This window comes from Anabrus simplex, chromosome 2, assembly GCF_040414725.1.
Source record: "Anabrus simplex isolate iqAnaSimp1 chromosome 2, ASM4041472v1, whole genome shotgun sequence".
Classification (NCBI taxonomy): Eukaryota; Metazoa; Arthropoda; class Insecta; order Orthoptera; family Tettigoniidae; genus Anabrus; species Anabrus simplex.
The window spans coordinates 1,195,914,705-1,195,927,084 of record NC_090266.1 but is presented as its reverse complement, the minus strand read 5'-3'; the positions used below and the strand labels follow the sequence as shown (position 1 = coordinate 1,195,927,084).

Sequence of the window (12,380 nt, the reverse complement as noted above, 5' to 3'; positions counted from 1 at the left end):
AGTATGGTACTGTAAATTTTTCGGAATTAAATTAAACATACACTTTCAGGTAGTACCAGATTTTAAAAAATAACAAACAAGTAAGCCGTAGTGTGGATATCATCCATGGAAACACAAGTTTTGAACAAACCGATTGTCATTTCATACCGATTTTAATGTATGGGGGTTTTCTGACTTCACAAAAATAAGATATAACGATAATCCGCTAGAGCGAGTAAATTTTCCGCTGTTGTGAATTCTCGCTATAATGGACTTCTACTGTATTTTCTAAATTATTACAAACTATATATAACTATGCTAGCTTATTAGGGGAGCAGGTAATTATTTAAAAAAAGTGAAATAGGTCTGAAAAATTGTGCATCCAGGAATTTTAAAAGTGAATACACTGCTTGTACTGTTAGTTCTATTAAAAAACAGAGCCCACCAAGTACACTAATATGTATTTTCTTCCTAACTAGCAGTTTTCTAGCAAAAAATATCTGCATTTTGGCACATGGTTTAGAAATGAAAGGTAATCTGTTAGTTATACAAAAAAAAAGGAGATTGTATGCAGGATATAATATTAAATATCCTACAAAATTGTTAATATGCATTTTCTTCCTATATCTAGCAGTCTTCCCGATAATTACTTTTCCACGTTAAAGAATCATTGTGAGTGTATGGCTCAGAGGGCTCACACATTGAGTATGGTACAGCTGGGTGGATTAGAGTGAAAATTGTTATACTGGTATTCCTCAGTGGTGCAAGTCTAACAAATGTTGTTTTTCCACTATGTTAGAGAGATTTTGCCCAGTAGTACAATAATCACCACCACCATCTCTGAGAGAAAGGAAGGTGGAAGACAGGGCACAGAGTAATGAAATAAAATGCAGAGCAAGCCACAGGGAATGTACGTCTGGGACCCTTAAAAGAAAATATTCAGCCTAATCTGTACAAAGTACAAGTAATTTTGCCTATCTACCGGAAATGACATGTTAATTCATTGATGTAGAATTTAAGGAGAGAAGTTGCGAGGTAAGTTACTACTGGATTGCACACTATTTTTACTAACAATGTTCAAATCCACTGCTATTTTCACTTCAATGCAGGCAGCACTGCAGGTGCTGTTAATAGCCATACATATACTGACCAATATGTTTTTCTTTCATCAAACTGGAGATTTATTTTAAATGCTTATCAACTTTGAGAGACTGAAATATAATTTTATAATTTGATACCATCATTAAGAAATTTTTGAATCTGAAAATTCAAAAAAATTAAAACATAAAAACACCTTTTCTAAACAATTTAACTAAACTATTCAAAAACTACAGAAGTAACACATAATTGATGTGTACACCTCTAGCCTGTTTAAGAGTAATCACATAATGTCTATCCACAGTAATACTTCACAGCCACTATCTTCAACTGTAACACTTCCTATTTGTTTATGCCCTTCCATTCACTATAATTCATTGACAATTTTTGCCATCTTTAGAAACATGTATTGCCACCTCTTGTTTTAATCACACTTCCAAACTCTCAGGCATGTTCCTGATTAATGTTAAAATCCTTCCTGTGGAATCCGCTCCCATTATTCTTGAAGAGCCTCCTGCAAGTCCTGTAGGATGTCAGGGTAAAGTTGCCAGACCCTTCATCCCAATTTACCCCATAGATGCTCAATGGGATTCAGATCTGGACTACGAGAAGACAAGACCATTACATGAATCTGAACTTCATCCAAGTATTGTTGTACACATTGTGCAACGTGTGGGCAATCACTGTCATGCATTAGGATGAAACCATTACCAATGAAAGGAACAAAAAAGCTCAACATGCTCATCAAGGATTTCATACATATGTTGAGGGTCCTGTGATCCATAAAGACCAGGTCCATCCTCGTAATCCATCTGTGAGAGAAACTTTGGTAAGGTGGAAATTTTGTCAGATTACAGTTGTAAGTCCATACAGAACAGATAATGAAGTTTATCACATGCATGATTTGTCCTAGCCGTCAAATTTATTTCTGCTCAAACCTTCACCAGACCTCCCAGAAAAATTAAAATTCGTCGTCATCATCATTTTCCAACTCCAGTTTCCCGGGTGTGGTGTACAAGTGCTTGCCATCTCTTCCTGTCTGTATAAATCTTCTGTTCCAGGACATCTTCTTATTTGATACCTCTCTCCTCCACATCTGATTTCACTGTGTCTATCGAGCATTTCCTTGGTCTTCCCCTTGGACTATTTCCTTGGACAGTAAGGTGGAAGTATTGTCCGGCAGGTCTCTTGCTCTTCATTCTCGTAATGTGCCCATAGCACTGAAGTTTACACTTCTTTATTACACTGGTAACAGGTTTGGTGAAAATATTACGGGGAATAATTTTATTTTTTCAGTCCTCCTCCACACACTTTCTCTACCATCTGGATTTCAAAGGCAAAATCGAGACCATTCAAAGAACAACATTTTCTCCCGATGTCATGTCATCCAGTTGCAATGTTCTGTCACATAATGCAGTCGAGCAATACAATGTTGTTGGGTGAGTTATCGACCCACAGTAGGTCTTCGAGAATGAGAACTGGCTTCTTCTAACCTTCTTCAGACAGATCTCTGGCTAAAGTTCACCCTTCGGACTTGCTAGAGTTGATTTCAGATTTCAATAGCAGTGGTGTGATGCTCTCAGAGAGCTTGCAGCCACATAAACCCCCTCCATTTCATCAACTGTACAGTATTTACTGGGGGTGTATGCTTGAGAGCGCCTCACAGATTTTGAGAATATGATCTGAGTAAGCTACCTGCTGTGAAAGTAAAGTATTCAACATACAATTGCTAGGAGAGCTTCTTCAGAAATCATCACTAAATGATGGTTTCCTGTGTACTCTCCCTTAGAATGATGATCGCAATTATCCAAGCAACATTCAGCAGACCACAGGAAAACATTGATTGGTCAGTGACAGCTAGTCCTTGAAATTGATTTAGTTCCTTTCAATTCATCCACAGTGTCCATACCTCCCATCATCTTATAGAAGAATAGGAGCACAGGCTACCTCTCCTTGCCTCTCCAGAAGTGAAATCAGAGGGACAATCTTATTTTTCCTTGAAGAATAAGAAAACAAAGAAGAGTCATCCCAAAATCCAAACATACTACTGTTCACAGGCTTCTTAGAGGTGGAATATTTTTTTGCTTTCCAGATAGTTCCAACAATAGATAGGCAGTGGTTTTCAAGAACCGTCACACTTGTCCCAGTGCTTGATATTGGCTGTACCATTTTTAAGCAATGTTTTGCAGTGAATTGTCACTTCTGAATGGCCCAACAGGTTGCTGAGAGGGATAATATTCCACATGAACTATATTACAATAACTCTGAGTACTAACTAAGGCAAAGTGATATACTTTGCTGGTTTACTAAGTAAACAAATACTGCTGAAAAATGAATTCTCCACAAAACCCCTCCATTTCTTCAGTTGTACAGTATTTACTGGGTGTGTATGCTCAAGAGCATCTCATGGATTTTGAGATGATCTGAGTAAGCTCTGTTCTGTGAAAGTCATCGAACCTCACAGATCTAAGCGAGAATCTGAAGCGATATAAATTCATTGCTGTTTTTAAAATCTCAACACCTGCTTTGATGGGATGAACGAAGAATGCCAGCAAGATAGAGAAGCCCAAACACTCTTTAAATCTTTAATTTCTCTAACATCTATAGGAAGAGCATCAAGTGCTTGTGAAAAATTTGCTCTGCTTTGTTCATTCCAAATATCTGTAATTCCCACTATTTTTTCTATTTTGGAGTCTGCAAAATAAATACTCCAAATTTCTATAAGAGAAGGAGCTTTGTGAGCTTCACTTCTGAGTCCATGTTAGTGAAAATTTGTCAACATGTCCTCCTCTTTCATTGAGAGGAATGTACTCGCCATGCTGTAATGCCAACTTTAACGGTGTACACTAGGCTGCTGACCACGTATTCTGGGTGATGTATCACATTTGATCTATGCGTCGGGTCATCATGTACTTGCTCAGCCACTAATTCCTCCAAGTTCATATTGTATTCACTTAAGTTCAAACTGTAATCTTCACTGTCACTGTCATTCTCTTCAGTTTCAATGAACTATCTCCTTGCTTCCTGTTGCTCTAAATCAGGGAATTCTCTTTGCATCTTGACTTGTTCCACTCTGAGCTCCTCATTGCTGTTTTTTAATTCCTTCTCCACAGTGTCCAAAAGCTTCCTGATATTCTCCTCTTCATCGGCATCAATCATAAAATGGAGAATTAGACAGGTCATGTGAGGTGTAGAAGACCAGGTTGGAAGTAGAACATTTGTACCATGACTTCCTACACAACAAGAATCACAAGCTGGCAAAATGTACTTTTGAAAGTATCTGCTAAAGTTAAATGAAGTATTGTAGGGAGGGAGTGCTGTGGTCAACAATGGTGACGTGAATAATACAAACCTGGTCTAAAAGACTGCTACGTGGCCTCTCCCAGGTTAATACTCACCTGCAGTACGGTCTTGAATATCCATGGCTGCAGCCAAGAAAGTGCAAGCATTAAGAACTGATAGAGTTGACGTGACGTGATCTTCGCAGGTAAGTCTTAGCTCCTCCACTCCTAACTCCTGAGCTACCGTCAACATCTCAAATACGCCGCTATCCTGCAAGATTACCTGAAACATGGAGGGTATTTAAATTTATTAATAAGAATTAATATTTGATGCATGAAAGATAATCTTGGCTCTTGTCAAAAATAATCTACTAAGGCCATGTGATGGAACAGCCATGAGGATAATGGAGCATTAAAAAATAGGTTCAGCTAACGAGTAATGATTCGCTTACATTCTTAATTATATACTTTAAAATCTCAGCATATACAAGCAGCATGTTAATGCTTTCCAATAACACTTATCAGTACATTTTGTTACATTTCAGTTTCAAATGTTGTACCTCCTAGTAGAATTTCCTTTTCTCTCCTCTTCGTGAAAAGTAAGAATACATTTCTGTGAAGTTTAAGACAAGTGATAATAATAAAAAGTTATTTTTTTTTTTGCTAGTGGTTTAACATCACACTAATTTGGGTAGTAGACAGGTTTTTGGTGAAAATGGGGTAGAAAAGGGCTAGGACTGGAAAGGCAGCAGCCATAGCCCTCCTTAAAGTACAGTCCCAGCACTTCTCTGGTGTGGAAATTGGAAACCACAAAATATCATCTTCAGGGTAGTCAACGGTATGTTTCGAACCATAGTCCTGCACTGAGCCAGTTCACCAGGTTTCTAGCTCAATCAGGTTTCACTTAGGCCCGGCCTAACTCACCTCACCAGATGGCCGCTTCAACCTAACCTCACTCACACTACTTGTGTGGGCTAGTCTGAGACATCTTTGCTTAACAAAGTGCGTGCACACAATAGAATTTCTGACTCACTGTAACTCACATAGATATTGTCTTGTTTTAGGCCAGCAGCTGTCTGCAGCCAAGAAACATTCATGTTGGACATATTACAGGGTAATTAACAGTAGCTTCTGTACTTAGACTTGTGCTCTTCAATTGATGTTGAACTTTACTGACACAGGCATAACAGTCCTTGCACTCGAAAGCAGATGAACACAGTAAGTTTCAAATAATAATCAGTCTGTTGATCAATTAAAAGACACTCTGTAAAAAACAAACTACTTGCCTCTAAATCCACAAGTTTCCTAAAAGAAAATTGATTTTCCTTATTCACAGAACTTGGACAGCCACAAGACCAAATGTTGCCAATTCAGAAATTAAATTTTAAAAAATATAACAAGTGGCCTAATTTCTCTGAGGATGAAGCAAAAATTAAATTAAAATTAAAAGGTGTAGAAATCCAACTGATGAACCCGCTGCTATACTGGGGTGAAACGCTGGTAATTTCACAATTGAAAAAGCCCAAAGAGCTTATATATTTTTAGATTAAAATTGCTAAAATTTTTATTAATAATATTAATGTCATTAGAAAAAATGAAAACTGGTTTTCTATTATGAAAACACACAAATTTTTCAGAAATGAGCATAATGTTCACAGACTGTCAAGAATGAAAAGCATTAGAGATTTTCAGAATCCATGACATGTTACGAGCACTGATGGCAACTAACAGTACCTGTGAATGTCGCCTGGAGTAACACATTACAATATACAGTAATGTATGTTACCATTATCATCCCACTTACCAAATATTTCAAAAGTTAAACAATCTTGTAATAAACAAAATGCAGTTGGCTGATACTTGTCCTACTCTGCCATACCAATAAGCCAAAAACTTCCAATGTATGTACCCTTGAAAGACTGTGCTATTCAAAGGTACATCAGATAATTTTATGAGTATTTAAGTAAACCATTTATGTTTTGGCACTATCTATAGTCTAGTCTGCATCATTCTAGTATAAGTAAAATAATCTGTTCCAATCATGCAAGGCCTCTCATTAACTGTATACAGCAATCATGTTCTTGAGTCAGCTAAGTTCACTTGTGAAGTGACGTCATATTGTGAGGTAGCGTGCACTAGGGGCTGTTGCTATTGTGCTGGTGTTGGCCAAACAAAGAATGAAAGTACTGTCTTGCTCACAGTGGTGATAGTGGTTGTGGTTACAACTGGGAGATATCCTGGTGACAGTATCTGCTTGAATAACAAATGTCTTCTAAATGTAACATACGGTATGTAGTTTTAAAAGATACCTGTATCTAATATAAAGTATAAATTAAAATATTGACAATAAGCTGAGATTATGGATATTTGCTTGTGTATAGTGTACATATATTCATTCATATATACATACATCTATACTGTACCCAGTAGGGGCATGAACCAAGGAGAAAAGGATACATGAGGAAATTTATTCCGTGTCTGTGGGCAAGTTTGCAGGGACTTGAAAGGTGGAGCGCTTTATAGCGTCATCCAAGCCATCCAAGCAGGGGAAAGGAAGATATTGCGGGATGAACAGGGGAATCCCCAGGGCCAGTAGGAGGGGCTTAACTCAGTCACGAGACCTCATTCAACAGAGAGAGAGGTGTGTTTTATAGAGAGTGAAATCTCCAACAAATCAAAAATCAACATAACCAACATTGATTTTATTGCATGCATTTCAAGGATTTAATTAAAATGACATCAAACATGAAATCAGCAGATCAAAATAATAATAACTGAATTGATAAGGACCTGTGGCACAGTTTCTTATATTAAAATTGAAGAGAAAAAAGTAGTGTGTTATACAAGAGTGGAAATCACCATTAGCCATCTGGCAAGCATCCGGGGAGTACTTGAAACCGGGAAGTACCTTCAAGTGAAGAGCAGATATATCACCATAACTCGAGAATTTACAATCTGATCTTTTACGCATTAATCTCAATCTGTATCCAATAACACCAGTCACCTGATTACCACACTATTTTATTCATAGCACCCCCAATGCAAAGGGGGAACTCAATTTTGAGTGGGGGAAAGTATCCTGAGTTATGCCATTTTGCAGCCGAGGTCATAAGAGGAACTGGATACCCTTACCACAGGATGCTTGACTCTTTTACCTCGGGTGTGAAACACATATGTAAGTGTTCTGAGAACTTTTCCTTTTGAGACTGATTTTTGGTGAACATTTGAGAAATAAATATCATTTAAATGGCATATATTCGAAAAATAGTACCCAGTAAAGGAGCTGTGTGTGGGAAATGTGTATTTAACTAACTTTTTTGGGGGGATGACTAAACATTCATTATTATCATCATCATCATCATCATCATCATATTATTATTATTATTATTATTATTATTATTATTATTATTATTATTATTATTATTATTATTATTATTATTATTATTATTATTATTATTATTATTTGGAGACAAAGGTGATCGGGGCCTGTGAATATTACAGGACAAAATACTCTACTATGAAGAATAATGAAACATATAGGAATGCGTAAAACTTTCATTAAGCCCAAAGTTTAGAACAGTGTGATGTTAAAGTCCTGGTAATCGCTAAGTGCCATGAATGTGACATTCGAGAATGGGAAAATAACTGTGTGTGTTTGTTCACAACATTAGCAGTGGATAGTGAAGAAGGAAGGACGATGGATTTCCATAGCAAGAATGAGAACTGGAACCAGGACTTCACAGGATTCAATGTGAAGGAGATGATGCACTAAACACCACTGTGGACTTACTGGAGTTCGAATGGAGATGTAGGGAAGGATGGAGTAAAAATTTATTTTCTATTGCATGAACATTTCATGATGCAAATTAAATTCATAATTTGTAAATATCAGATTAGGGTTAGATAAAAGTGTGTCTGGAAAGTAGGTCACATAAGTAATGTCAGGCATGGCCTGAGTGTGTATTTCCTTTTAATTTGTGTAAATATGCATGTGGAATTCATGGGAATCGATCATTTTTCTTTGAGGTATTTTTCCATATATTTCGAACTAATTTTACTAAGTTTGTAATTGTGAATGCCTGTAGATTTTTGGGAATATTTAGTTGTTTGTAGTACAGTATTAGGGTCATCCTTGTAATGTTTATTTATGAGAACTGAATATTACCATTATGTTGATTTTGTAGAATACGTTTGTGAATGTGATTTATTAATAGTAGACATGAAGAGGATCTGTGACTGAGGTTTTAGTGTCGTCCACCTTATAGCTACAGTAGGTGAGAGACATTGTGTTTAGACTCATTCTTATTTTAAGAATTAATTAAAGGCTGCAAGTAGAAAATGTAGTAGCATCACCCTAAATACCTTAGAACAATCAATTATCAGAAGGAATTAAGTTGATATGAGGATAGGGCAATAATGTTATCTAGGGATGTGGTGAGTTTAGAAACCAGGATTCTGGCATGGAGAGATTTGATGTCCGCTATGCAATGGATTATTATATGTGATGCCTCAATGAATAAAATGGATGAATGGGCTGAATTTGAATATATGAGTGAGGAAGATTTAAAAGCTGAGAAGGCAGAAAAATATGTATTTGAGATTGTGAACATCAGCCCATATGTGTAAAATATTTGTGATGACTGGCTCCTAATAAGAGGGAGAACACTATGAGTTGTTTATGTGTTGCGACACACCCAGAATTGGGCAAAGTCGACTGCCAATCGCTTTCAGAAAAAAGGGGACAATTATGTCTGGTGTGAGGCAGAGATAATGCAGAAAGCTACTTATAATGAGACTGGATTTCCAAACAAACAAAATTTTTGTGTGATTCATGATGGAAGGTCATTATTTCATCATTATAATTTAATCAGAGGTAGGGTCTTTGAGCAAGCATTATACAGCCATTATTTCAAAGATGATAGTGGGGATTTCAGAGCAGGGTGACCGCTTATTACTAAAACCTCGGTGGCCTCATTTCGAGTGGCCACCTACACATAAGGTGGCTGTGTTCGACTGGATTCATCATTTCAATGTTTGAATTGTTGTTTGTTGTATATAAATTTGTATGCTTATTGATGATGCAAGTTCTACCTTGTGGTCATATACCGTATATTGTGTCCTGGGTTTGTGTCTGAACCAGGGTGTTTTTCAAGGTTTTAAGTATATCCAATTGGTGACAGTTCAAGTTGTGAGTAGGTCCCACTAAGATTAGCATAGTGTTTGTGTAATTAAGTTCCGGTGTATAGGGAACAATCTAAATAATTTGTCTTGCGCACACATGGTCATGGCAATAATATTTACCAGAATTGTACTCTGTCTTGCCTTCAGGTGAAATAATTCACAAAGAAGTCTATAAACAAATGAATTTCACCTGGCCAAGGATTATTCCTTTGCAACAATGTCTTATGGACATGTTAAGATTTTGTATTCATTTGAGTTAGTGTTTATTCTTATGTTTAATTTTTCCATCATCTCCAAGAGTCTATAAACCTTTATTTTTAGCCGATATTGATTTTCATTTGTTGTAGTTAGCTGTAACCCTTCTCCTGCTCATGTAGGCCCTTAAGTTAGTAATAACATCCAGCATTTAACCCAATACCCCCCCCCCCCCACACACACACACACACACATTCACATTGTAACTATGATCACTGTATCAACAGTCATGTAAAACTACAAACTTACCATCAACACATACCACAGCCTGACTCCCTTTGATCTCATAACACCTCAGTACAATCAACATCTCCCTTTCATAATCTTGTCATAATACTTTTGTACGTCTACAACAAAACATCAGCATAACAAACTATTCCTCTCACAGTATGTCTCAATAACTAGGTACAGACTAAAATCTGGTCCTGAAAATCCTGTAGTGGTCTGAGTTCCCAGTAGCTTCAATCCATACTATTTTTCAATAATAATTACATTCTATTCTGTAAATTGGTGCAAATAATGAATTTATTATATTAGAAAGAACCTTATCCAAAGCCCATATTACCTTTATTAATCCTATTACTGTACTCTTCAAATATATCATCGCTGATATGCCAAAATATTTCTCCATTTCAGGTCTTGCTCCCTTGTGACAATTTATCATCTTCACATCCTCAAGTATGATTCTGTTATCATCGACATACAAACTCTAACAATATCTCAGAAACCAGACAGACTTAAGAAGATTCTGGCATGGAGAGATTTGATGTCCGCTATGCAATGGATTATTATATGTGATGCCTCAATGAATAAAATGGAGACTGGATGTGTACAGGGATATTGTGTAAGTTCATCCGAGTTATACAAAATACTGCTCATTTTTCCCCTTTGCTTTTTTGAAAGGAGAGAGTTAAAAGTGGGAAGATAGTGGTTATGGCCTTAATTATAAAACACACAAAGCTAAAATCTTGCTTTGCGTTCTACCATCAACACACACTGCAGCCTGCATACTTTCAGACTTGTAATACCTCAGGATAATCAATATCTCCCTTTGATACTCTTGTCATAGAACTTTTCTAGGTCTACAAAACATCAGCATAACAGTCTATTCCTCTCATAGCATGTCTCAAAAAACAGGTACAAACTAAAGATGCTACCAGTGCTCTTAACACATGATGGATTGTGAAAATCTCTACCTTGATTTTTATTCACCACAGTCTGTGAATATTATGCTCATTTCTAAATTTAAAAAAAAAACTGATAAGTGTTTTCTTAATAGAAAACCAGTTTTCTTTTTCTCTAATGACATTAATGGTTAGTAGAAAAATGGGAAACCCATACTGAGGACTGGTGATAGTGTGATTCAAACCCACCATCTCTCAAATTAAAGCTTACATTAACATTATTATTATTATTATTATTATTATTATTATTATTATTATTATTATTATTATTATTATTATTATTATTATGAAAATCTTGTTTGCATAAAACCTTACCTAAACACATGAAGACATCTTAACTTTATCGTCAAGCTTTCTGACAGGGAATTTTGTTCTCCAGTTACAAAATTAGACAAGTTTTAATATAAACTTTCATGAATTTGTATTGTCAACTACAAGCATTCAATGCATTATATAACAGAAAGAGAATTACCTTGCCTGTATACACGTACACAATGAACTGCCTGAATGTCTCAGGCTGGAAATGTGGTAGGCGTACAGGGGTAGGTGTGCCAGGAGCAGCTGGAGAGACAGAGCAGCCAGGAATGCGGCAGATCTCACCCCGTTTAGCAGTCTGGAAGCTCTTACACCTGAAGGATCAATGTTTACATTTGATATCCAAAGAAAAGAAGACATTGTTAATGCTGAGCATTTTTAACTTACTATCTATATAGTGCTCATAAAGAGCAGGACTTCAGGATGTTGTTATCCCATGGGAATGGTAGGAAAATTCCTATCCCGAAATGGAGGTGGTATAATAAGAGAATTTATTGGACTCCAACCTATTCAATGCATTACAGGATGTTAACATTTTTAGTTAAACATCGTTAAAATGGAGACATGTTTCGCCCTCCTTGTGGGGCATCATCAGTCATATCAAAGCACCTCAAAATTAAACCAGACGTCTGGTTGGAAATTATGAACATAATATGTAAGAAAGAATACATTAAAAAATACGTACAAAGGTCCTATCCTAAACGAAATAACAATAGACTAGTTACACATAGTAAAATACGCTAGTGGTTTCTTAATATTAAAATGAGGCCATCATATGTACAGTATAACAATGAAAGTAATCAAAATCTATATGATATTGAGTTCGATGGTAGTTCTACATAGTATATACAAATGTTGGCAAAATAAAATACAATTTATAGTTACTGTACACTTTATTTATAATTGTTAAAATTGATGAGGTAAAACATTCCAATTTGTCAATTTGTAATTTGGCTCCAATCAAAATAATTCGCCCTAGGATTCATGAGGTAGTCAACTCCGTTGGTCACTCTCTATATGAATGGAGTGCACAGTGCAAGTGAACAGCTTTTGTTAATTATAAAATGAGGCTGTGCTAAGACAGAGT

General features: G+C 36.2%; 1 protein-coding gene across 1 annotated transcript in view; it reads right to left on the bottom strand.

Annotated features, from left to right (window-relative positions):
• LOC136863405 (serine-enriched protein) overlaps nt 1-12,380 on the bottom strand; it is a 274,549-nt gene that overhangs the window by 130,938 nt on the left and 131,231 nt on the right. The window contains exons 3-4 of the mRNA XM_067139816.2: nt 11,451-11,607; nt 4,476-4,641 (exon numbers count right to left, since the gene is read on the bottom strand). Of these exons, the coding sequence (XP_066995917.1) occupies nt 4,476-4,641; nt 11,451-11,607 (323 nt within the window). The remainder of the gene's footprint in view (nt 1-4,475; nt 4,642-11,450; nt 11,608-12,380) is intronic.